This window comes from Heterodontus francisci, chromosome 12 (assembly GCF_036365525.1).
Source record: "Heterodontus francisci isolate sHetFra1 chromosome 12, sHetFra1.hap1, whole genome shotgun sequence".
In the NCBI taxonomy this organism is placed as follows: domain Eukaryota; kingdom Metazoa; phylum Chordata; class Chondrichthyes; order Heterodontiformes; family Heterodontidae; genus Heterodontus; species Heterodontus francisci.
In genome coordinates, this window is record NC_090382.1 from 33,552,727 (window position 1) to 33,579,955 (window position 27,229).

Below are 27,229 nucleotides of genomic sequence, written 5' to 3' on the forward strand. Positions count from 1 at the left end.
TGAGCTATGATATATATTATTACAGTGAAAGGTTATCCCAAAGATTGTCACAGAGCAAGTTTGTTTTTGATGGTGTCAGAGTTAGGGTGCATTGTATTGGAGAACGTCTCAGTTAGGGTTGAATTATAGTAAACGGTGTTACAGGGTGAAGGGTGTTATTTGATAGTTTCAACAGGGATATGATGTATATCAGGATTACAATGAAAGGGTGTAAGATATGCCAGCACGTGATAATGAAGGCTGTATTTTTTAACATGTCATATCAGACAGAGAGAGAGATGCGTGTCCAATTGAAGCATTCAAAAGGGAATTAGACAGTTGTATGAAAAGGAAGAATGTGCAGGGTTACAGGGAGAAGCCCGGGGAATGGAACTGAGGGAGTTGCTCTTTCAGAGAGCCGGTGCCGACATGATGGGTGAATGACCTCTTGCTGTGCTGTAACAATTCTGTGATTCTGTGTTATTTGAGAGTATGTAGCAGTTTGTTGTACAAGATAGTCATGCAGAGAGTTGTGTGCTATATCAGAGGGGTGTGTTATTTGAGAAGGATAGTAAGGAGTATTGTGACATATCAGTGTGCTCCAATAAGGGGTGTGTTAATTGAGGTAGTGTTATAATGAAGGGTGTGTTATATTAGTCAGCGTTACAATCAGGGATTTTTATATGGTTCCTAATGAGTTCTAAATAATCAGGCTACTTAAGAGTATTTTGCTAAACAACAATGTCTCTGACTTTGATGCGTATAATGTGGAAAGGTTAGTGTGTGCCAAAGTAATCATGTGAATAATTTACTGGAATGCATCATTGTCAATACACTATATGCTTTGACAGGAGGTTTGGTGCTGTCTCTTGACCTTGTATTCACCAACAGTTCGCCTCTTTTCTGACCACAGTAATTAAGCTCAAATCAACAATTCAGCTCCTAATTCCCACTTGACTGTGCCTGCTGCACTCACAAAACTAGAATATTAATTCATAACATTGTTTCATTGTCCTGAGTTGAGTGTGGATGATGTTCCTTATTTACTAATTTATCCAAACAGAGTTTTATTTTATTATGAGATACACTTTATGTGAATGATGACTTGAGAAAAGGGAATATTCAATTATTTAACGGTCGTGGGTACAGGGTTCCTGTATTCAGATGGTGAATGGAGAGGAAAAAGAAGCCAGTAGCAGTCTTCTCTCACTCTAATGCTAAGCCTCAAGGGATTTCCTGATATTTAAAGCCTTCTGCTGAAAAATAGCAAGGAAAAGTGGCAAATATCAAATTCAAAGCAATGCCCAGTGATTTCAGATAAATAGCCTCATTGTGTGGCCTAACAGAAATTGTTAGACACAGGGTGAGTTATTCTAAGGGGCATTTTTATATGACAGTGATTGAAAACTATGTGTTTTATAATTAGAGATTATTTTATAGAGAGGGAGCATTATAATACAGGCAGGTGTCCTATTGACATGGGCTTGTTGTACAGTGGCTGTTGACTATGGAGAGGGTGTTATATATGGTTTTGCTCTAGAAAGGAAAACATAAACAATGCCACTGGGAATTTCCTCAGGGATTCTCCTGCTCAGTTGGCAAAAGATGTGCACAAACCCCCGCTACCCCACATGAATAGGTTTCTGATGATTTTCTACCAACATTATAGCGGCCAAGCGGGAATAAACCACCAGAACATTGTGAGATTGTATGTTGTCATGCCCAGTAAAGGCATGTCCCATTCATAACTTTAAACATGGACAATATCCAGCATAGAATTTTCCAGAACTGAATTTTCCTTTTAAATCAACCACAATGGACATTAAAAGTGGACATAGGCTGCAAAGATGGCTGCCAAAGGTTAGCTGATCTTCAGCCTGTATATTCAAGAATTGACTCACTGTCTTGAAAGGTCAAAAGGATACCTTTCAGACTAAGAGGTGTTACCAACACCGATCATGAAACCATCAAGAGGCATTCCTGAATTGAATGAGTTTCTCCTGAAACAAACAAGGTGATTGTCTTAACCATGCTCAGGAAGAATGTCTTACAACAACAAACCAGGATGGGGCCAATCAACCTAGACCCCCACCATATTTGGAAAAGGAACTGTGAGAAGTCACATGGTGGGGCAGCCATGTTTGTCTCCTTTTAAAAATCTTTTAAAATACAGACTATAGAAAAAGTAGCAAGCAGATAAGCCAGTACCATCGTGCCTTGAAAGAACTGGAGACTGTAACATCTTAAGGTCTCCAAGCCTGTTCCTTTTCAAGTCCACCAGTACAGAAAACCAACCTCCGAGCGATGAGACTACAAGCAACTAACTTCATGATCTGCTGAAAATCCACCTCTTTGAGAGAATCCTGCAATGACTTTGATATAGGACTCCAGCTATCGAATCCACCTAACTACACTTCAGGAATGACAATGCCTTTTTCACCGGGCCCACAATGCAAGCCTTTTCCCCAAGATGAGGCAAATCACGTGACTTACGAACTATTCCTTTGTTTGCAATTTGTAAAACTGCACTATTCTTTTAACAGCTTTCTTTCTCAAGAGTGTGTGTGTGAGTGGTGAGTGAGTGACGTAGCGTTAGACTTTCGGGTTGAACGTGTGAATAAAAATAATCCTCTTTATTTAAACGCACGAAAAGCATGCTGCTGGTTAATCAACTTGGCCATACCATTTGGGGTTACGAAACACACACACATCTTCCTTGTCAGAAACACACTGATTATGGACAGTAAAGGGAAGAGAACTGGAGTTTCAGTTCTCTCGCAATTCTGTCTATAACAATGTTTAAGCTGAAAGTGTTATTGTGAGTAGTGAGGAATATATCAAAGGGTTTGAGGCTGAATCAGACTGTGTGTAACCATGGCATTGTATTTGAGACTGAATTGAGCTGAGCTTTTGACCTCATATCTTCTCCATCACCAAAACTGACCGCTTTCACCTCCGTAACATTGTCAGTCTCTGCGCTGCCTCAGCTCATCTGTTGCTGAAAGCCTCAGTCACCCTTTGTTATTCTCTAGACTCAACTATTCGAATGCTCACTAGGGTGCCCTCCCACCTCTGTAAATTTATGCTTATCCAAAACTTCTAACTCACACCAAGTCCATTTCACCCATTATCCTTGTGCCTGCTGACTTACATTGGTTCCTGGTTTGGCAACCATTTTAATACCCTCATCTTTGTTTTGAAATCTCTCCAAGGCCTTGCCGCTCACTATTTCTGTAACCTCCTCCAGCCCTACAATCCTTCATGATCTCTGTGCTCCTCTAATTCTGGCCTTTTGTGCATCCCCAATTTTCAGCATTCCCACCATTGGCAGCTGTGCCTTCACCAGCCTGGGAACTGAGCTCTGGAATTCCATTCCTTAACCTCGCCACCTCTTTACTTCCCTCTCCTCCTTTAAGATGTTCTTTAAGATCAACCTGTTTCTTGTGTTCTAACATCTCCTGATGTGGCTCAGTGTCAAATTTTGTTCCTATGAAGTGGCTTGGGATGTTTTACTACTTTAAAGGCACTAATTAAAATGCAAGTTGTTGTTGTTGGAGTCCATGATATGTTATATCAGCAAGTGTCAGTGCAGCGGTATTGTGAAAAGACTTTCGACATAGTTGCTAAACTATGAGGTGCCATACGCAGTGTGTTATATCCTATTCCATTTATATTGATAACTGGTTCCATTGGAAGTGATTTTTTAAATCTGTGCTGGTTCCACTGCTGGTGAATCTGCCTGTGTGGTGCACTGGGTTGCAACGGATAACTGCACATGCACGAGTTTCATGCAAGCACACTTACTCCTAAGTTGCGAGTATGACTATCACTGTAAGTTTTGTTTGATTTTTACAGATGGTACTTAAAATTGTTCTTTTGTTAAGAAAGGGTTAAACTTGTTCTCCGTATTACCAGGATCCCCTTCAGCTCATCCATGGCGCTCTCCTGTGTTTTCTCATCCACTGGTGGTGGCTGTCAGGGTATAAACAAATACACAGCAGGTATGAATAATGGCCCTTGCAGCGAGGCTGCTCCTCCTCTGTCATGCAGCACGTGGTATCCTGCTGAGCTTCTCCAATATCCCTTGGGCAACTTAGTTAGTATCTCACTCTTAACAAGTGCAGCTGCCTCCCATCTGCTACCCAGTTTAAATAAGCAGAAGATGGCTGCTCTCCTACCTAATATATAGGCACAATGTTTCAGAGTTTTAATCAAACATTCTGCTCATTGTTAAAATTGTCCACAATTCAATAGGAATTGCTTTATCCACGGGAAGAAGGGGAAAGATTTGCAAGCTGCTTCTCACCCTGTTCTTGGGATCACCACATGTGACTACTGGCCATATTTTGCCACTTCGGAGGACACAAAGTGCTTTGATGTGAAGAGTGGTCTCTGCTGTAGCCAGTCTGCTATCTTTTCATATTCCTCTCCCCCACCGCCCCCTTAACTCCATCCCATCCAAGTATTATAACCCACAGGAAGCATGTTTAAAAAAGAATGTAAAGTAACATGGCTGTCCGGTTAACCCTGTTGTTTCATATTATAGACACGGTAGGGGAATTTGACTGCCCCCCCACCCCCACCAAAACAGATGAGTTTGGGTTGGATGGAAAGTTAACATTTCAAAAATTTCAAACCCGAACCCAACTCACCTTGAACCCGCCCACTTCCAGCTTTAAGGGCAGGCGAGACTGGAGACGGGTGAGCAACACGCTTTAAGGAAGCGGGTCCCTCATTTAAATATTTTAATGAAGCTGTGCGTCTAAGAGATTTTTCATTTGTTCCAGTTTTAACACTGGCTGGCTGGGTTTCCTGGGCCTCAAGAAACCCAACAGCTGAAGGGAAGTGAGGATTGCTGCTTGGAACAAGCACTGTACCATTCAAGCACTGCTTGTGGGCCAGGAGGAGCAGGAATATTTCCCACCGACCCCCTAAGCTACCCTCTTAATCTCTCCGTGATCAGACCAACCCCTGCATCCCCTGTTGATTGGACTGCCCTGAACTTTCTGACTCCTGACTCAGTTTCCGGCCCCTCTGATGTCTCTAATCCCCAAACCCCGATCTCTCTGCACCCTCTCCCCGACCAAGTTCACCGACTCATGATTTCTCCCTCCCTCTTCTACGCTCCCTAGTTGCAGCCAACTAGCCAGCCAATCTTTGACTGGCTGTGTATGGGATACAGAATCCAAAAATGGTAAATGGGTCCTGCATTAAATTTTGGCAGGACATGAGTGAAATCCATATTGCTGGGTTTCATGACTGTTAAATGCCACCCCATGCCCGAGCCCACACCCCAGCTCCCTCCCTGCATCCCCGTAAATACTGGAGCCAGTATTTACATTTCAAAAATAATACAGGAAGGAGGACTTGCATTTACTGCATCACTCAGAAACATCATAGAGAACTTCAAATATGGTGAATGACTTTGAAATACAGGAACTGTTGTTTTGTTTACCCCACAATTTATCTCAATCAGGTATGCTTAATTTTTACCTGGAAAAGGTAGTTGAATGTTTACCATTTGTACAGTTCAGTAAAGGTCCAGCAATGGGAAAAGATGCCCAAATGGATCCTGCACTCAAAGATGCAGTGGCTCACCAATTTTTATGAATATACATACTCTCTTCTGACAACTGGGTCTAATTTTTTAAATACATATACTGGAGCTCACATAGCCATGGAAACAATAACAAAGCAAGAGAGTGTCAAAGGTTATATTCCCTCAATTGATTCACATTAAGAGCAGATCTTCCTTAAGGCAGAAGCTTGCCAAGCAGCTCATCTGCTATCACTGCTCTCGGAGGTTAGCTGAGCAGCTGAGCCCAAGCTGGCATGACATAAGTGATTGTCTCCTCAGAATATCTGCACAGTTGAAGTTCATAGCCCAGCCTCACCAAGGCACAGGTGATCATGCCTCAAATGTTAACACAATATTTCTACCAACTCCCAGACTTCCCTGTCAAAGGAATAGCATTTGAACCTGAAATCAGTAATTCATCCTCACCGAGAGGATTTTGAAGATGGTACATAGTCACTTCTGAAGAAAGGAGAGAATTGGCATCATATAATGTGGAATGTTAAAACACACCCTGAATTTAATATTATTCGTAGTAACATGTAATTAATCCTAAAATGGATGTAAATAGGCTCCCCCAATGGCACAGATGATAAATGTACAAATTCAAGTGCCACTGAGCTAAACAGAACAGGAGGTCCAAGATTTATCCAGGCCCTCTGTGTTGTCTCTGAGGGGTGGGCAGGTTGGGAGCTGAATCAGCCAGAGTTCCCACTCCCGATCACTATCCAGTTATCCCTCCTGGAAAATTACATGTAGGGGTGTCAGGTGAGAGCAATGCTTGGGTTGAGCTGTGATTTCCCATGTTTGAATAGCCTGTTGGCACTTTCTTGCCCAGACTCAAACATAAAAAATGTGAGTACCAGAGGGCAGTCAGTGTTGTGGAATGATACCCCAGGGATTAACATTTTCAGGGATGGAGGGGAGATAAAAAGGGGAAAAAAAACCATTCGGAACAGAATAATCAGAAATCACAGGGGTGGGGTTGGATGGGGGGAATGCAGGGAGATGGGCAAGTAACATCATTGCTATTCCACTTCTGAGATACTGAAGGGCTGCAAACTGCCTTTTTATGTCCCAGATACAATCAGAAAAGAGATTGCACAACAGCAGGCAAAGCCTCTGCTGGATAATTCATTCCTTGAGCTATTAATGCTCAAACACTTTCTAGGAAGCCTCAAAGAGATAGTCAGCATTTCATTTTTTATTTTGAAAAGAACCTCATAAGCCTCCCCGATCCTCTATTTATTGCAGAAGAGAGTGATAACAGGGTTTCTTCTCTGCTCAGTGTCATTCCAGTTCAACATGAAAACCATCCTGAGAAGAGTATTCAGACTTCCAGTAGTATCCAGTCACAAGTGGGAAAGACAATCCTAACTCATTAACCCTTCCTGCTAGGTTCTAACACACGTTGGGAGGCTGGCTCGGCCTGCAGATGGAATTTGTTTCTTCAGTGGACCCAAAAAGAATCTCACGACCAAAATCCCAACTTTTCCCAACCTAGGTGCCAATCAGATCTCTCTTTAACTCAGGAAGGTCGAGTCCATAACAAAGCTCCTCCCACTGATTAAAACAAATCAGAGCCCGACTTTACACCCTTATCTGAATCATTACCGGATGTTTATTTTTGCTTTAGGCAGCATTTCTGGAAATGAATACCAATCAATTCTTTTAATTAGTGACTTCTATTGTACACATGCAGGAGGGGCTTCAAAAACATGTGCCGGTGGTGGGGAGGGGAGGGAAGAGGAGGAGGAATCCTACCTTGTTGCTAACTTTCCTCTTCAGAATGGAAACCACCGATCAGCCAGTAAGAAAGAACAGAAGAGAGATTGTAAGTGTAAAGTCTTATATAGTGTAACACTGTCCAGGAGTCAAAACACATTTAAAGTTGAAATCAAACCATATTAATAACAAAGAAAAGATCTGAAAAATAAGTACAGATGAATAGGGTCATTCAGCCCATCTAACTCATCCTTTCATAGAAACCTATGATGATTCTTATCAAGACATGATTTGAGTCTTTACCTTCAAAACCATACCCGAAACCATTCCGAGTATTAATTACTCTTCGAAGACGTGCTTCCTGACATTAGTCTTGCCTTTTGTTTAACCAGTTTTTTTTTAACCAGTTTGTACCCATGTTCACTTGTACTGCAGTGATGGTTTAACTTAGTAACAATCCTTAGGATCAACCTTTTCTATCACAGCCAGTATCTGATACACATCCATAAGGTCCTCTCTCCATCACTCTCTTTCAAAGAATCTGAGCTTTTCTAACCTTTCCTTCGTCACTGAAGCTATGTTGAGTTCCCAGCAGAATTCCTGATGCCAGGATCACATAAAATTGGTGGGGAGCTATTCCACCAGCTCCTGGCATCCTCTGGATTTTCTGACTTTAATGACAAGGGAATTTAGAATATGTCTGCCCAATATGGGCAGGTGTAAGCTAATGAATTGCAAATGGCAGGACTATGTTATGCAATGTATTTCCCATCACTTCCACCATGACAACTCAAGAAACTAAAACAGTGAACAAGTGAACATCTTCATTACTAACATCATGCATGCAATTTGTGATTGTTCTTCTAGTGCTGTTTACTTAATGCTAAAGCTCATACTTACTTTGCCAGCCATCATATTTTGCTAGCCAGATTAATTTAACCAATACTGTCAATGTAAACATTGTAATTTGAGTTGCTTCCTGTTCAGCATGGTGGCCCATTGGAGCCACCAATTGTTGCGATATTCTAAACAGGGATAGCTACACTTGTCCCATATTTCTCATTTACAATGATACTAGGATGTTGTCCAATCAGAGGGAATGTCACTCAAATGTCTGCTCCTATATTGACTCTGAGGACAATTGCAAAGCAAAACTGAAAGATGCAAATAATCGTCCTCATCTCTTCCCTTATCTAATTGTATAATTTTACTCGACCTCTTCCCAACAGGAGGTGGTGAGGACTTATAAGCAGCTACTCATCTACACTCATATTTCCCACAACAGCAGCATTTAGCTTCTAATTGTCCTGAGAATGTGCTATTTATACCAATTGGACCTTGTGGTTTTAAAGGGACTAGGCATGTTAAACACAGGCCTACTTTGGGAAGAGAATAATACGCAGTGCCTTGTCATGGAACACCATTCCACGAGGAATCCCCTGGGAGATCTGCTAGTGATGTAGAAAGTTACTTGTAATACCCTGATTCTTGGGGCTGGATTTTCAAACCCCGCTGAGCGTGGGAACGGCAGTGAGCATGATTTGAATATCGTGTTCACGGAGGTCAGCACTGGATCCTATCACCTCCAGAACGCAATGCTGTTTTTAAACTGCATCTGGCAGGGAGAGAATGGGTCGGGCGCATGTGTCCAATTAATTGCTTGTTGAACTCATTAAAGAGCTCATTAACAGGCTTGTCATGGACAGGGAGAAATTTTTAAAGTCTGGGAATGGGGAAAACACCGGTGGAGAGCATGACAGTGTTGTGAAGATGGAAGCATTGTGGAGGGACGTGAGGGCGATGGGAAGAGCTGATTAAATTAAAGCAGAGGCAGCAAATAAAGCTTAGCTGCCTCAGATGTGTCTCACTGTGGATATTGTTAAAGCTGGAAGAGTTAAATGTTACATTGGAGAGTGCCATGAAACCGGATAGGGAAGAGAGCCCGCTGGAATCACAGTGGCAGCGAGGGTTGGCACGGGCGAGCCTAGTGAGTGTTCAAGACCCAGCTGACGGAGGTCAAATGAGAACAGACAACTCTGACATTGGACAGAGAAGCCAGGATGAGCTGCGCGGATGTGACTTCCTGGACAACAGGAGGCCAGAGGAGCACAGCGGAGGCTGCAAGGGGAAGAAGGTGCTACCAAAGGCATCAGGTGTACAGCCCAAGAGTCAGCTACCTGAAAATGACAGAGCACCAGTGCCATGAGGCTGTGACTCTCTAGGCAGATGGTCTCAGTCCTGTGTGCTCTGATCTACCATAACTTGAGGCCTTACAACCTCATGGAAGTCCCCTGCCTGCAGCTGTCAAGGTCTCTGTCACCCTGAACTTCCATGCCCCGGGTCATTTCAGGGATCAACTGTGGACCTAGGCCGCATCTCACAGTCAGCATCTCATTAGGCGATCAGGCAGGACCCACCTTGACACAGATGGGCCTGCGCTGGCACACAGGGCATTGAGGTTTGACACCGTCAAAGGATTCTGTCATGCTAGCCCCCCAACTGCCAAGAATGATGCACATTAATTTTGTCACGAGCATTGATTTTAAACTGTTACTGGAGTGAAGAAAGGACTTGTTAAACAGATCAGCTGTGCCTGGAAAATACATTTGCATAATAACAGATGGTGATTGGAAGGACAAAGGACCATTCCCTGACACATTCAACCCACAATGGACCTTGATCACCAGGTATTGTGTGTAAGAGGAGCATTACAGAGACTGCTAAGGTAATACAATCCAAGATGTGGTCAGACCAGTTAGTCACATGACTAACTAGCTTGGCAACCTGGGGTTTTCTGAATTGTACAAACAGTTTGAACTCAGAGTGTCTGTTTGCTTCTGGATTGAGAAGATCTCTCCTGTCGTCTCCCATCTCTTTGTCACAAGCCTCTGCATCCACTGAAGATACACGAACCCCAAGAGAGAAAAGTCTCCTACAGCGAACAAGGTTTAAGAAGAATACTGGGCCTCAACAAAAAGTAAGAACTACCTACAATCAAGGACTCTACAGTGAGCTCGAAGAACCGTAACAAAAACTCTTCAGATACTGTCTCAAACTTTTCACTTTATTTTTTTCTTCTGCTCTTTTTTGTCTCTATTTGCATGTGTGTATCAAATATGCATGCCAGTGTGGACGTATCGTGTATCTGTAGGCGTCAACCAAATTTAATAAATTTCAACCTTACTTCTTTAAACCTAAGAAAACCTGCTTGTGCTGGTTTCGTTGCCTTATAATTGGAAAGCGGTGAACAAGGATTCACCGAGGGGGAGCTAAAAACACAGTGCGCTTAAAAGTAACCCCCGTTGTGGTAAGACCAGGTGAAGGCGGAAAGGGAACCCTAGAACTCTTTTTCACCTGGTCGTAACAACTCTTTCAGGTGCAAGGTATCATTGATTGTACCCACATGGCCATCAAGGCACCCAGCGACCTGCCAGTCATATCCATAATAGGAAGGGCTTCCACTCCCTCAACGTCCAACTGGTCTGCAACCACAACAAGAGCTTCCTCCATGTGTTTGCTCATTTTCCTGGCAGCTGCCATGACTCCTTCATCTTCCACCAGTCTAGGCTCCCGCGCTACTTCACTCCATCCTCCAAAGTGCATGGCTGGCTCCAAGGGGACAAGAGAATTTCCTTGAAGAGAAGGCTACTGACCCCACAGAGGCACAGAGATGAAACAACCAATGCCTTCTGCTCAGCAGAACAACCATTGGGCAGGCCATTGGGCTTCTGTGGTGGCAAATCTGGTGCCTGGATCGGGCGGGTGGCACCTTCCAATACCCTCCTGCAAGGGTCTCTGTCATTGTGGTGGTCTGCTGTGCTCTCTATAACATAGTCCTCCAAAGAGGTGTGGACCTTGAGGACAGTGAGGCCCTGAAAGAAGACAGCTCATCTGGGTTGGGGGGGTGGGGGGGGTGCGCAGGGGAGCAGGAGGCAAGAGGAGGGGGCAGTGGGGGATAACACTCAACAGAGAATTGCCCCTGCTGCATGATGAGGTGGCCTCCTCCTGCCACCCTCCAGGAAGAGAACGTCCCTCCTCTCCCTCAAGGCCTCCAACATTGGATACAGGTCGGCATTAATGAAGCGATTGACTGACCTGCCCCTAGTGCCAGGCCTCCAGCTCTCTTGTGATATCTTGCTTCCCTCTGGAAGGCAGATCTCTCTCCCAGGACAATGAGCAGCCTTAGTGATGGCTGCCGTGTAAGTCTACATGAGCCCCATGCTTGATCTGATCTGCTGCTGTTTGTAATCCCACTGGCTCTAAGAGGACAGGAAACCCGTCTCCATTTCAGTTAAGGCTTTCTCATTTGAAAATTACAATCTGAATCAACTTCCCAGACGTGGGTAGGTTTCAAACCAAAAACCAGCAGGCTCCTGTTTCCCGCTTCCACTTTGAAAATCCTGCCCTTGGTTTCTGGCATTACATGATTTCTATCTTTTTATCAACATAGGGAATAATCAGGCTGTGAAGGGTATGTTTCCCCTTCACTGGGAGAAACAGCCATTAACTGTTGTGGAGAATGGGCCTGTGGCCTTTTAACCCCAATAGCCAAGTGCCCATTGTTGGCTGAAGTTAGATTGTCAGATAGTGTGGAACTTCCTTTCAATCACTAGTAGAAGAGCAATGATTACAAAGTCTTCTGCTTAAAAATATTCTTTCCATGTTGACTATTGTTGCCTCGGGTAAGGTGCAGTGTAACATCACAATCGAATAAACTAAGCTGAATTATTCCTGGTCTTCCAGCCCTTTGATGGGATTACAGAGAGTGCAGCATGTATATAAACATCTGTGTGCTGGAAACGCTTTGTGGATCTGTAACGTATGGCGGTTTCTGTCTCACGCCATTTACAAACACAATGCACTCAATTCAAGAACACAACATCCGACAGAAGAACAATCATAACGGTGTCACATTTGATTTAAAGAACCATTGATCCTAAATTCCCGCAGGGGTTCACCCAATCCCCTGCTGTAACTGGCTGGTGGATCCGCAGATCTGATTTGGGAGACCCCCTGGAAAATTGATCCCTGGAAAAGGTCACAGGGCTCCAAAGAATGATACAAAGTATGTAGCTGGAGCAGACTGGACTGCTATCCACTTAATATCTGTGTTCAATTATCATTTCTTTGACATTCATTCAGAAAAGGACAAGAAAAAAAAATAAAATGTGCATTCTTCATTCATCCCATTGTTTAGATTTGCATTTGTTGTAGCTATTCACTATTTCAAAAATGATTGGTAGACATGTTGTGCACTATTACTGAACTGCCCAGATATTCCAACCTACAGGGCAGCCTCCAAATTACTTTAAAAATGCACCAAATAGCACCTAAAACCTATTGACTGGGTGGGGTGGGATTGTGGGGGGTGGGGGGACATGGCTTGCTCTCCTCTGAGCCCTTCTCAATAAATCCTTTGTGTCCATTTATTTTTCTTTCTCCTGTGATTAAACTGATGGATCTACCTGTTTATATAAATGTGGCAAACCTGTGTCCCGTTGCACTTTTGGTGCTATTATTGTTCGCATGTCATTGGGAGGATTTAGATTTTTCAGTTATTTGGAGGGGTTGCGTCAACTTTTTGTTTTATTCCATTTTTTGCTGGTTTATCACGTTGGCATATATGATATTACAGAACATTGAACATTAGAACATTGTCATCATTTTTAGCACGACGGGGAACTAGAATGGATTCCAGCTGAGACAGAGGGTATGCATGTCTCCTCTGATTTGGTCCTGAGTAAAACAAATTCAGACAATCTCAGTCTAATTCTCAGTGGGAACAAGTCTACAGGGAAATACAGTATCTTCAAATTGAAAAATTGGACCCTCAAAATGGTGTGTGTTCTTAGGTGGGAGATGGTATGAACCAGACTCTCAGGGGAATCTAACCTTTGAGACCTGGGCCACAGGTCGCAACATGACACCGTGCTTTATCCGTTCCATCATTTCATTCACAGCTTTCACTTTCACATCATCAATCCCGGTCTGGTCTGGAGAAAAATACAGAGAAAGAAAATAAAACAAAAGCATTCATCTTACTCAAAGCTACACTGGATTCACTAACTACTACACTCCAGTGAACCTGTAACCGTGAGATACTCAGCACCCTTCTCCTTCATCAGCTAAATGTGTGAGAAAGTCTTCTTCCTCAGGCTGAGACTGATTGGAACACTTTACTTTCAAGTCCCTAGGTTTTATCTTCCCATTTCAGACCTACTGAAACAAGGATACAACTGAGGAGATTTGAGCTTCATCAGTGAATATTATATGTGTAAGGGAGAGTGAGAGCTCATGTTCAGCTTGCAAACTTTTTACAGGGGCTCTGCTGTCTTTTCAATGTTTCTTGCAAGAGCAAAACTCTGCACAGCAGAGCAGCTGTGAGTGAAACCACAGTAAATTTATTTTACAAGCCTGGGGCTAATTTTAATCTAACCTGTCAATGGGAAGTAAAATCGGGCAGGTATAAAAGAGGCAGCTGATCCAATCCTGTCAGTTAGCCGCTGAGCAGGTTACATTAAGGTTTTCATCTCTGTTTTGGAGAGAGGCTGAAAACTTGGTCCCAACAGACCGTGTCTGTGATGTTGATGAGCATTGAGGGCTACATCTGTCATAATGTGAGCCTGATTACTTACTGTTGCTAGGTTCAGGCTTGGGCTGTGTTTTGGAGTTCTTTGATGATCTTCGTACTATAGCGATGAGGGAACTGAAAGAGATACAAACTGAGTCCTAGCAGAGACAGAAAATCAGCTCTTCACAGGTGTAATCAAAACTTTCTTAACCCCCAACTGCCTAGCCACTGGTCTCCATTTGCCACAATAGCTCTGCAGCTGCTGATTTGTTCAACCACTCCCTCATTACCTTGTCCCCAACAAAACCAATACAATTTCCCATCTATGGTGCAGATCTTTGCTGTCAAACTCCAAGACACGCAAACTTGGATGTATCTGACACACAACTAGCTTAGCCACCTGGCCATCATATCTGACTGAACTACATCAAGCTCAGCTGGATCTCGCTCTGCCAATACTTTCGGCTCATCCAGTGGGCAAAGGTAACCCAGACTCCTTTCTTCCACTAGCTCTTAACATCCCTGTCCCCTATCCCCTTCGCCATCACCCCTAAAAATAAGTGTGGGGTATTCATGGATTTACTTATCACCCAGATAGAGGCCATCTATACAGCTGCTTTTATTGTTTTCCCATGCTGCTCTTACCCACCAAGCCAATCCCTCCAGCCATATTCTCGCTACCCTCACTCCAAAACCCCTTCTATTTCTAGTTGTTTCCCTTATACCCTCTCCAACTTCATGTGGTCCATTAGACCTACCTCCTGCTCCTTCAACCTCATTCTCACATCTAACTTGTGGAAGATTCTGGGTACATACCTTATTGGATTGCAACGTGTGGCTGGAAGTGGAGGGGGAGGGGGAGGAGGGGGTGGAGGAGGAGGAGGAGGAGGAGGAGGGGGTGGAGTTGGTGGAGGGGGTGGAGGTGGAGCTATAGCAGGAGCTGATTCAATCAGTTGAAACTTTATCTTCTCCTTTAATTCTTTCACTGCAAAAAGATGTTGAGATGCACTTTAGTCCCTGGAATAACCCCTGCTTCTCTCAATGTGTATCGATGGATATATAATTCTGAAATATGGCTCTCATCAAAAAGGAGTTATCTCAGGCTAAGTACAGAAAATCTACAGCACATTACATCTGGAAACAGAAGGAACATGAACAATAAAATGCACTTATACAGCCCCATTGACAGAGTTAAATATCTCAAACATACAATAAGTAAAAGAGTAGCTAAAGTACGCATTGGTCCCTTGGAGGGTGAGACTGGGAATTAGAAAAGGCAGAGGCTTTGAACAACTATTTTATATCCGTCTTCACAGTAGAAGACGTAAAAAACATCCCAAGAATAGTAGAAAATCAGGGGGCAAAAGGGAGGGAGGAACTTAATCATTATCACTAGAGAAAAAGTAATGGGAATACTAATGGGACTAAAGGCTGACAAGTCCCCTGGACCTACTGGCCTGCAACCAAGGGTCTTAAAGGAAGTGGCTGCAGAGATACTGGATGCATTGGTGTAATCTTCCAAAATTCCCTAGATTCTGGAAAGATCCCAGCTGATTGGAAAACCACAAATGTAACACCTCTGTTCAAGAAAGAAGGGAGACAGAAAGCTGGGAACTATAGGCCAGTTAGTCTAAAATCTGTCATTGGGAAAATGCTAGAATCCATTATTAAGGAAGTAGTAGCAGGACATCTAGAAAGTCACAATACAATCAGGCAGAGTCATGATTTTGTGAAAGGGAAATCCTGTTTGGCAAATTTATTAGAGTTCTTTGAGGATGTAACAAGCAGGGTGGATAAAGGAGAACCAGTAGATATGGTGTATTTGAATTTCCAAAAGGCAGTCAATAAGGTGTCACATAAAAGGTTACCACACACGATAAGAGCGCATGGTGTTGGGGGTGATATATTAGCATGGAAAGAGGACTGGCTAACTAACAGGAAACAGAGAGTCGGGATAAATAGGTCATTTTCAGGTTGGCAAACTGTAAATAGTGGAGTGCCACAGGGATCAGTGCTGGGGCCTCAACTATTTACCATCTATATTAATGACTTGGATGAAGGGACTGAGTGTATTGTAGCCAAATTTGCTGATGATACGAAGATAGGTAGGAAAGCAAGTGTGAGGAGGATACAAAGAATCTGCAAAGGGATTTAGAAAAATTAAATGAGTGGGCAAAAATTTGCCAGATGAAGTATAATGTGGGAAAATGTGAGGTTGTCCACTTTGGCAGGAAGAATAGAAAACCAGAATATTATTTAAATAGAGAGAGACTGTGGAATGCTGCGGTACAGAGGGACCTGGCTGTCCTTGTACATGAATCACAAAAAGTCAGCATGTAGAAACAAATTAGGAAGGCAAATGGAATATTGGCCTATATTACAAGGGGGATGGAGTATAAAAGTGGGAACGTCTTGCTGCAACTGTACAGGGCATTGGTGAGACCGCACCTAGAGTACTGTTTACAGCTTTGGTCACCTTATTTAAGGAGGGACGTACTTGCATTGGAAGCAGTTCAAAGAAGGTTCACTAGGCTGATTGTTGTCTTATGAGGAAAGGTTGAGCAGGTTGGACCTATACTCATTGGAGTTTAGAAGAATGAGAGGTGATCTCATTGAAACGTGTAAGACTGAGAGGGCTTGTCAGGGTAGATGCTGAGAGGATGTTTCCCCTTGTGGGGAATCTAGAACTAGGGGGCACAGTTTCAAATGAAGGGCCTCCCATATAAGACAGAGATGAGAATGAATTTTTTTCTCAGAGTGTTGTTAATCTTTGCAATTCTCTACCCAGACAGCAATGGAGGCTGGGTCATTGAATATATTCAAGACTGAGTTAGACAGATTTTTGATTGACAAGGGAGTCAAGGATTATGGGGGACAGGCCAGAATGTGGAGTTAGGGCCACAATTAGATCAGCCTTGATCTTATTGAATGGTGAGGCAGGCTTGAGGGGCTGAATGGCCTACTCCTGCTCCTACTTCTTATGTTCTTAAGATGCTTCACAGGAGTGTTATCAAACAAAATTTGATAGTGAACCACATAAGGACATATTAGGATGGTGACCCAAAGCTTGGTCAAAGAAGTAGGTTTTCAGAATCGTCTCAAAGGAGAAGCAAGAAATAGAGAGGCAGAAAGGTTTAATAAGGGAATTTCAGGGTTTAGGGCCTAGGCAGCTGAAAGCCTGGCCACCAATGGTGGAGTGAATAAAATCGAGGATGCACAAGAGTTGTGGATCGGCACAGTGGTGCAATGGTTAGCACCGCAGCTTCACAGCTCCAGGGACCTGGGTTCGATTCTGGGTACTGCCTGTGCGGAGTTTGCATGTTCTCCCTGTGTCTGCGTGGGTTTTCGCCGGGTGCTCCGGTTTCCTCCCACATCCAAAAAACTTGCAGGTGATAGGTAAATTGGCCGTTGTAAATTGTCCCTAGTGTAGGGAGGTGATAGGGAATATGGGATTATTGTAGGGTTAGTATAAATGGGTGGTTGTTGGTCGGCACAGACTCGGTGGGCCGAAGGGCCTGTTTCAGTGCTGTATCTCTAAATAAATAAAAAAAATAAGAGTTCAGAACTGAAGGAGCACAGAGATCTTAGGGCTAGAGGAGGTTACAGAGATATGGAGGTGCGAGACCAGGGAGCGATTTGAAAGCAAGGATGAGAGTTTTAAATTGAGGCACTGCAGGACCAGGAGCCAGTGCATGATGGGTGAATAGGATATGGTATGAGTTAGACTATGGATAGCAGATTTTGGATAAGCTCAGAATTTATGGAGGGTGGAGGATAGGAAGCCAGTTAGAAAAGCATTGGAATCCTCTATTAATATCACAAGTAATAATTTCAAATTTGCTTAGTTTTTATTTAATTTCTGTGGAAATAATGTCCAAGCTACACTAATGTCAGATAAAGTTTCTCGTTTACTTGCAGCTCTTTAATCAGGGATGTCTGTTGTAAACAATGTGTGTGCCCCGTTTAGTACATTCCATTTGTGAGTACACTCCAAAAAGTACTTCATTGGCTCTAAAGTACTTTGGGACACCCTGAGGTTGTGAAAGGTACTCTTTGAATGCAAGTTCATTCTTTTCTAATATTCAGTTCACACCTTGATCCTCAAGCTCACAGTTCCTCTGCTCCACTTCTTGTGCTCGTTGTTCTGTCTCCCGTCTCTCCTCCTCGACCATCTCCAGTTGTCTCTGTAGTGTACCCAGTTCCTTCTGCAGTGCTGACTCTTTCAGTCGAGCCTCTAACTCCTGAATCTGTGGAGAAAGATACTGGAAATTATTACCAGTTTGTAACGTGGTAGCTCTCAGTACAAACCACTAGCTCAGAACGAGATGGTGTTCAGTCGGGTTACAGCACCACAACCATGGCTCCTTGAGTCAGGTGCCTCATAACTAATTCTGGTCTGCAGGAATTAAAATATAACAGAATTCATTGCAGCTCTAAACAGTGGGACGAGGGTTTGTCTCTTTTATATGCCCCAAATACTGACTTTTAGAATGACACTTCCTTCAAGTAATTCTTGTAAAAATATACCGAAGTATTTTTTTAAATTCTAAAACTGATTCAAAAATGAACTCCCACTTGCGTAACAACAACCACCACATTTCAAAGTAATTCATTGTCTATAAAATGGATTGGGGACATTTCTGAATGAAGTGCGGGGGGCATTTTATAAATACCTTCCTCCTCAATCAGAGATTCTGGGCCGGATTTTCACAGTCCGCTGAGGGTAAGAACAGAGATGAATGTGATTTGAAGATTGCATTTTCGAATGTCGGCACTGGGACCCACTGCTTTGCAGAATGTGATGCCATTTTTAAAGGGACGCCAGCAGTGAGGGAATGGGTGGAGCGCATGCCTCCAATTAATTGCCTGTTGAGCTCATTAGACAACTCATTAACAGGCTTATCAGTAATAGTTGACAATTTTTGAAGGCTGGGAACAGGGGAAATTTAATGGGGGCAATATGACAGGGCTGTCAAGATGTGAACAGCATGGAGGGCATTGAGGCCTGCGGGAAGGGCTTATTGAAATACTGCAGAGGCAGAAAATAAAGCTCATACGTGCCTCAGTGTAACAATTGCTGCAGCTGGAAGAGTTGAATTTCTCATTGGTAAGTGGCAGGATACTAGCGAGGGATGTGAGCCTGCTGGCATCACAGGGCCAGCTGGGGTTGGCAGGGGAAGGCGGGTGAATGTACAAAGCCCAGTTGCGGGAGTTCAGATGGGAACAGGGTACTCTAACATTGGACAGAGCAGCCAGGATGAACTGCAGCAGATGCAACCTCCTGGACAGCAGGACGCCAGAGGAGGACAGCAGTGGGGGGGGGGGGGGTGGGGGGGGGTGGGTGGGGGGCGGGTGCTGCAAGGGGAAGAAGGCAATACCAAAGACAACTCAAGAGGTGGCAGAGCACTAGTGCCGTAGGAGGCTCAGCCTATCCAGAAGGTCTTGGTCTTGTGTTCTCTGATCCACAATGACCCGAGGCCTCATGGCCCCCATGGCAGTCCCCTACCTGCAGCCGTCAAGGTCTCTATCGCTCTGATCTTCTACACAACCGGGTTGTTCCAGGGATCAGCTGTAGACCTAGGTGGCATTGCGCAGTCGACATCTCATTTGGCCATCAGGCAGGACGCAGCTGCCCTTTTCAGGAGGGCAGGGACTACTTTGACCACTTTGACACAGATGGGCCTGTGCAGGCACTGAGGTCATTGGGTTCAGCCTCCATCGCTGATTCCCCCAGGTGCAGGGCATCATCAATGTGGCCATCAAGGCACCCAGTGACCAGCCAGTGAGATCCATCAACAGGAAAGGCTTCCATTCCCTCAACATCCAAATGGTCCACAACCACAACAAGAGCTTCCTCCATGTGTGCACTCGCTTTCCTGGCAGCTGCCATGACTCCTTCATTCTCCCTCAGTCCAGGCTGCCTCAGTCCTTCACTCTATCCCCCAAAGTGCATGGCTGGCTCCAAGGGGACAAGAAAAATCCCTTGAAGAGACGGTTACTGACCCCTCTATGGGAGCCCAGACAGAGCCACAGAGGTGATACAACCAATTGCCACCTGCTCAGCTTTGAGCAGGACATCAGGTTTGTGGAGATGCAATTCTAGTGCCTGAATTGGTCAGGTGGCACCCTCCAATACCCTCCAATGCCCTCCTCAGTAACTGTGGTGGTCTGCTGCGCTCTCCATAACATGGCCCTCCAGAGACGTGTGGACCATGAGGACAGTGAGGGGGAGGAACAGGAGGTAAGAGAGGAAGAGGAAGAGGGGGTGGAGGTGGATAACACTGAACTGAGGTGCTTCTGCTGCACGATAAGGTGGCCTCCTCCTGCCACCCTCCGGGAAGAAGCCCTCCCTCCTCTCTCACAGCCTCCAGTATTAAATCGAGGTGGGCATCGTTGAAGCGAGGGTCTGCCCTGCCCCTAGTGCCAGGCCTCCTGCTCCCCTGTGACATCTCACTTCTCTCTGGTTCTGTGGAAGGCAGATCTCTGCCTCAGGACAACAAGCAGTTTCAGTGATGGCTGCTGTGGAAGTCTACATGAGCCCCATACTTGATCTGACCCATGGCCATTTTCAGTCCCATTGGCTCGAAGAGGACAAAACCATCTCCATACCATTTAAGGCTTTCCCACTTGAAAATTGCAATCTGAATCAGCTTCCCAGAGGAGGCAGGTTTCAGATCCAAAACCAGACCCGGTTCCTGTTTCCTGCCTCCATAATGAAAATCCAGCGCACTATTTCCTGTGGCATAGATCTTCAATGTGACCTCTTGGGCCATAACTGCACTTGCAGGTCAGCCATCTGTTATAAAAAGCAGTTGATTTTCATTTCCATTTTCATTGACTTCATTAGAAATGAATACCAGACAGTTTCTAGAATGGATATCTGATTCTCCGCATTAAACCTAGCCAGCCAGTTAAAAGTCTACCCTCATGTGAGGCAAACTCAAATGTATCTGGCACACAGGAGGAGGTTTCTCAGGTTGCTGGGCTCAGATGTACCATGACAGCACTGAGCATTTCGTCCGATCACTTAATGGCCCTAATAACGGGGAGGCGGGAGAGTGTGGGGTGTGGGGTGCAGGGGATGGTTTAGCCGCAGGAAAATCTGGAAGTTTGGGGTTTCCTTGAAGTCCAGCCAAATGTAACGGCAGACCAGATTTTGAAAAAGATTATTCTTTTTCCCAGTCGCAACCATACAGATTGAAGACTGGTCATCGTGCAGGTAGGCCTGTGGTACCAGGCTGCAACTGGGGGCCTGTCATCAGGAAGGGGTAAGTGATCGGGAGGGAGTCAGTTACCGGGGGAGGTGGGGGGGGGAGCTGGTCAGTCAGATCGTGGGGAGATTGGAGAGATCGCGGTGGGGAGGGTCAGACAGATCATGGCGATAGGGAGTTCGGACAGATCACAAGGAGGTCAGAGAGATTGCGGTGCGGGGGCAAGGGGGGGGGCGGTGTGTCAGACAGACTGCGGGGAAAGGAGTCATATCACGCTGGGGGGAGGAGGGGTCATACAGATTTTGGCGGGGAGGTAGTCAGACAGGTTGTGGGAGCTGGGGGTGGGGGGGGTGGAAGTCAGCCAGATCACAGGGCAGGGGCAAGGGGGGAGTCAGACAGATCAGGAGGTGGGGAGAGTCGGCCAGATTGCGGGGCGAAGGGCGGAGTCAGACAGATTGTGGGCGAGGAGGGGACTCAGACACATCAGGGGTGGGGGGAGTCGGCCAGATTATGGGGGGGGGGGTGTCGGAAAGATTGAGGGGGTTTGGATTGGTTATCTAGATCAGGTGGGCGGGGAGAGTTGGATAGATTGCGGGGGACAGGTGGTCATCCACAGCAGGTCAGGGAGTGGGGGTGGTGGGTGGTGGTTGGACAGATTGTGGGGTGGGGGCGGTCAGAAATATCGTGAGGGAGTGGGAGTTACATACCTGCTCCGCCTGGTCTACAACAAGTGCTGCATTTACTTGAGGGATTTGGCCCTTCACATCTCCTTTTTCCCGCTGGGTGGGTTTCCAGAGATCCGGGTGTTAAAAATACAGGTTACATGAAATTGGAGGCATGCAGACTCCTTTAAATAATTTAAGCACTGACACCTTTTTGAGAGTGGAGAGCCGTTAATTTCCAGCCTCGTGTTTTCCCAGATAGATTGGCCATCACCTCCCCCCCCACCCCACCTCTCTTACCAACCCCCCCCCCACCCCCACCCCCACCCACCCTCCTCCCCGGCACTGGATTGAGAGGCTGGCGGCTGCTGATCTCTGCTTGTTCTAGGTCCCGTTTACCGGGTGGTGGCACCCCTCCACCGCCTTTGTTCGGCGGAGAGTTTCATCTGTTGACTTTTTTTTATTAAAATAAAACCATCCAGTTTGTATATTGCTTGCCTGTTCCCCGATCTGCATCTGTTAAAACCAGGAGCTGGATTTTGTGCAGGAGATGGGGGTCCTGGCGCAGGGCCAAAAAGGAGGGAGGAGGCCCGCCTCTGCATTTTTTCAGCCCCCCAGAATGATCCTCTGTCTTTTGGAGTCAAGGTTTTAGGAGGCATGATCCCCGTTCCTTGAAAGACTTTATCAGGACTGGAATCCCGCCCGCAAGAGCTGGTAGCTAATCACAAGGCCGGCAGCTCAGCAGTGTCAACAGCACCACAGGGAGAAGTGGCCACTACTGGTACTGCAGAGGCCTCAAACCCAGGTCCAGTGCTGGAATCCCAGACAAGAGGTAGGTGAGGCAGGGTCACCGGGGTCAGTTCAGAAGGCCCCGGCGAGAGAGAGGGGGTGGGGAGTTGGTCATTCGGTCCGGGGGAAGGACCGGGAGGGGTCCTGGGGGGGGGTACAGTTGTTCCTGGAGGGGGTCTTCCGTGGGCCACAAATTCCCCCCCCCACAAGCCCACGGGAAGGGTGCCTCATTTTACAAGGTGTGCTCCCTGCGGGGCGGAGACCTCCACTGCTGCTGGTAAGATCCCAGTGGTGGTGGGAAGAGGCCCTTAATTGGCCGTTAATAGGCCACTTAAGGGCTTCAATTGGCCTTTGGATGGGAAGGGCGCCATCAGTCTATTCTGCCCCTGGGAAGATCGGAACTGGGAATCCCGGCGTCGGGTTTTCTGGTGGGCGGTTCCGCTCTGATTCTCTGCCCACCCCTGCCATGAAACCTGCCTTCTGGATGAGCACAAGATCTGGCCACAGAAGTGGGTTGGGGTCAGATTGCCCATTTTAAAAGTTTTTAATTTACCTCCACCCTCAGATTACTATCCCACCCTACGTATTTAATGGATTTGCCAAAGGTGCAGACTTTCAGATGAGATTTTAAACCGAGGCCCCATCTACCCTCTCAGGTACACATAAAAGGTCCCATGGCACTATTCAAAGAATAGCCGAGGAATTATCCCTGGTGCCTTGGCCAATATTCATCGTTCATGGCTGTCTTTCAGACTTTGCGGGAGGTGCGGTCCCAAACACTCCCTGACACCTTCACTGGTTCTACCCTTTAAAGTGGCTTCTGTCTCTCTGTCAAGCACTCCAATCTTTTTTGCAGAAACAAAAATAATTCCACAAACTTCCATGTGTGTTGCTGTATAAGTTCATGTAAACAGCGGGACTAAGTATTCACATTTAGCCAGCAGGAGCTAATAAGGTACAGGATGCTCCTGAGGTGAAACACTGCAGCTCTCCAACTCTGATATCACTTTAAGATGAAAGAGTTTCCTTAGCTTCAGATCACAGTGGAACTCTCTCCCGAACCCAAACCCCTAAAGAAAACACCTACATTACGGTTGGAACCCAAACCATTACCTTTGTTTGATGCCGGAGCCGTTCTTCCTCCAAGGTCTTGGTGATGGTAGCGACCTCTTCCAGTGCTTTGAGCAGCTGTATGCTGGGATCTACCTGCTGCAGTAGGATTGCACTCTGCCGATTCGCCTCCTTCTGCTTAATCAACATCTGTGACAGGGTTCAAATACAACATCAGTAAATATGTTCAGGGCAAACATCCAGTAAATTGTTACCTTCCCCACACCTCCCCCTCCCTGCCCAACCACTCTCATCCTGACATTCTTCTTTATTGAGAAACCTGGGTGAATGCCAAGGCCCATCATGTCGGATACCACATATGTTAGAAAAAGCAGGAGAGAAGACTAGGTAAATCAGGAGGGAGGTAAATCACTAAGCTTGGATTTAAAAGCTTGCAGTAAATGAGAGGAAGAAAAGACGGAAGGAAGTAGAGAGATCAACAGGTCTGAAGTCTTTGGAAAGAAGGATTTAGAGTAGGAGATTGTTGATGAGTTTTGTTTTCAATACAGCAAGGACACAGGGAGGAGTAAAAATATGGAGCAAATACCAAGGCAGAAACCAAACAACAGAGAAACAATAAAGGTTGTGACACACAGAAAGACATTGGAAGCAACAGGTGAAAGAAAGAGCTTCTATCAGATGATAAACTATTTGGCATCCTGTCCAGCAGTGAGCAAGGTGTGCTAGGTGAGCCTCCAGATGTAGCAGCAATATTCAAATCCCACAGACAGACAGTTCATGGCTGTTGAAGGGAAAAGAAGTGTCTAATGCCACAGAGGAGAACAAACTTCTTGGAGACCGTTTCAGCAATGGGGGCAATATCGGAGTTCCATATGAGCTGAGGAGTGACAGTGAGGCAAAGAATGTCAATATACCAGGTGAAGAAGGGTTAAGGGTGATCCTGGATGACTTTGATCTCAGTATTTGCATCACTTCCTCTTCCTGTCACAGGATTTCAATATGAAAGAAAGAATTCTGCAGCAGATATGAAGCTACGGTCTGCTGGACCACCATAAATATTGGAGACACCCATACCTGAGCTACACTTTAATTCTTTCTCCCCTTACAGTCTCTCAAATGGATCTGTTTTCCAGCAAACCATGGAATTACTCACAACATTGAATTGGAGATGAGATTGTTCAATAGTGTATACCATGCACTGAAGAGAACCTGTCAATCCCCATAACCCACTGATCCAACAGGGTCTTGTCAGGTAAGCAGGGAAACCTTACTTTAGGACATAAGGAAACTAAGTTCTGCACCAACTAATACAGTTCAGTGCCTTGTAGCCAAAACTCTTTCCTGATACACTCCAGGCAAAATTTTCCAGATCAGAATACAACACATTGTTCAATCCATTAATTAACCTACAAAGGACATCACTTCTCTCAACATTGCTCCATAGAGGAAAAGACAACAACAGAAAAGGAGATTATCCAGGTGAGAACTGTAGGGATACAACTGGGCACACAGCAACATCTTTGGGCTTTAGAAAAAAATCAATTCCTCAGTCTTTATCACCGTTTCTTTCTCTCCTATTCAGCAACCCCTTTCCTCCTCCACTCGTGAGCTAATAGAACCACAATAATAATTTATATTAAAGGCTTTGAACTCACTCTGTTTTCTCACCAGTTATCAGAACACATCACAATTGTATGGGACAGGCTAGATGGATCAGCTGGGCTTTTTCTGTATCTCATTTTTGTACGTTCACCCTGTCTCTCAGATGTTGCTGATCACAACTAAGAAAACAAATGGTTATCTTGCTCCCAGTTTGGTTGCTGCAAAGTGCACAAAAGTGGCCCGGGTATGATTCTCCCTCCAATATTCTCTTCCCTTTCATCAAAATCCTGAAGTTTGACACACTCACAGAGCAATTTTAAACACTTACATCATAAAATTCTGGTGCAGACTTGATGGGCTGAATGGTCTCCTCCTGTGCTGTACTATTCTATGAAAATGTTAACAATGATTTTACTGGGAAAAATAATATGAAAGTACTAAGTGTTTTGCTTTCATTGCACTGTATAAAACAGCAGCTGGTTGGGAGCCTATAAACATGAGCTCAATGGTCACTTGCCACATAAATCATTCAAGCTTTATTATGATATTCTCTGTCCCTCACTGCATTAGAGAGGCAGACACAGAGCTATCGTTGTGTTGCTGGCAGGGATCTCAGCTCCTGGTGTGTCTTTCACCAAAGCTTTCTTGCATTTTAGGGGCTGAATTTAGTGAGGCCATTAGGAGCAGGAACAGAGGCATGGGGGAGCCAGAGAATAGCATTGGACATGTCCACCTGGATGTCCGACGCTGTGACCTCTGTTCTGGATTTAGCCAGTGATGGGAAAATACCAAGGTGGCATTGCCACCACGACGCGACGTGACTGGCATTTAAATTGTAGAACAGTTAGTTATAATACATTTGCATGTAATTAAAAGCAATTCAATGAGGGGATTAGAATTAGATGATGGGTGGCCCTCATGTGCCTTCAGATTCCCAGCCATTAAAGAGGCGAGGCCTCAGTGCTGCAATGGGAAGGCAGCCATGACCAGCACAGGATTGAAGAGAGGGGAGCGGAGGCCATTGTTGGCCTGCACAGATGGGCTTGGTCTCATGGTGGCTGTCATGGGTGGCTATACTGCTGGGTGAGAGGCTCAGGTGGCCATATGGTTGGGTGATGGGGGCTGGTGGCCATACTATTGGGTGAGAGGCTTGGCTATCAGCAAGGGTGAGCACTGAGGGCCATCAGCGAGTAAACTGAGAAGAGTAGTAAAGGCAAAGGTGCCAAGGCAACTTCGTCTCTGCAAGGACAGTGCTTTGGAGACCGACGGATCACATAGCATGGGTCTCATACCCTATCATTTCAGACCTCTGTGGTGTAATGTGGCGCCTCTGACGGAGGGAGAACCAGGAGCCAGCTGCGCCTGTCCATGAAGCTCAACAATGAGAGCAACAGCAGCCGGCCATGGCAAGGAGGGCCCACCTGCGTCAGAGTGGACCAGACTCGAATCAGCTACCTTCAAAAGTGCAACCAGCATTGTCAGTGAAGACTACAGTTCTTCAGAGAGGCTGTCACTGGCTTATGCGCCCTGCTGCAGGACGAGTTGCGATCTATGGAGTTCAGTGGTCACCCTATGCCAGTGGCCTTGCAGGCACCTGGCATTTAACTCTTAAGTGTCTGTATCTTTCCAGGAATCCACTGGGGACATGTGTGGGGTCTCCCAGACTACATCCCACCGCTGCATCAAGGAGGTGACCAATGCCCTGTTCCAGAGGTCTGGTGACTATGTGCGCTACTGGACCGACCTTGACAGTCAGGCCAAGAGAGCCATCGGACTCAGGGCCATCACTGGATTCCCCCAGGTGCAAGGTGTTATAGTGAAAGCAAAATACTGCAGATGCTGGAAATCTGAAATAAAAACAGAAAGTGCTGGAAATACTCAGCAGGTCAGGCTGCACCTGTGGAGAGAGAAGCAGAGTTAATGTTTCAGGTCAGTGTCCAGTTCTGATGAAAGGTCACAGACCTGAAATGTTAACTCTGCTTCTCTCTCCACAGATGCTGCCTGACCTGCAAGGTGTGATAGATTGCACGCACGTGGCTATCAA

General features: G+C 45.5%; 1 protein-coding gene across 1 annotated transcript in view; it reads right to left on the reverse strand.

The window, feature by feature from the left end:
* Positions 1 to 27,229, reverse strand: part of LOC137375563 (shootin-1-like) — a 136,079-nt gene that overhangs the window by 6,272 nt on the left and 102,578 nt on the right. Inside the window, exons 8-14 of the mRNA XM_068042914.1 lie at positions 23,626 to 23,772; positions 17,944 to 18,097; positions 14,667 to 14,835; positions 13,915 to 13,985; positions 13,172 to 13,272; positions 7,319 to 7,336; positions 3,892 to 3,951 (exon numbers count right to left, since the gene is read on the reverse strand). Coding sequence (XP_067899015.1) covers positions 3,892 to 3,951; positions 7,319 to 7,336; positions 13,172 to 13,272; positions 13,915 to 13,985; positions 14,667 to 14,835; positions 17,944 to 18,097; positions 23,626 to 23,772 — 720 coding nt within the window. The remainder of the gene's footprint in view (positions 1 to 3,891; positions 3,952 to 7,318; positions 7,337 to 13,171; positions 13,273 to 13,914; positions 13,986 to 14,666; positions 14,836 to 17,943; positions 18,098 to 23,625; positions 23,773 to 27,229) is intronic.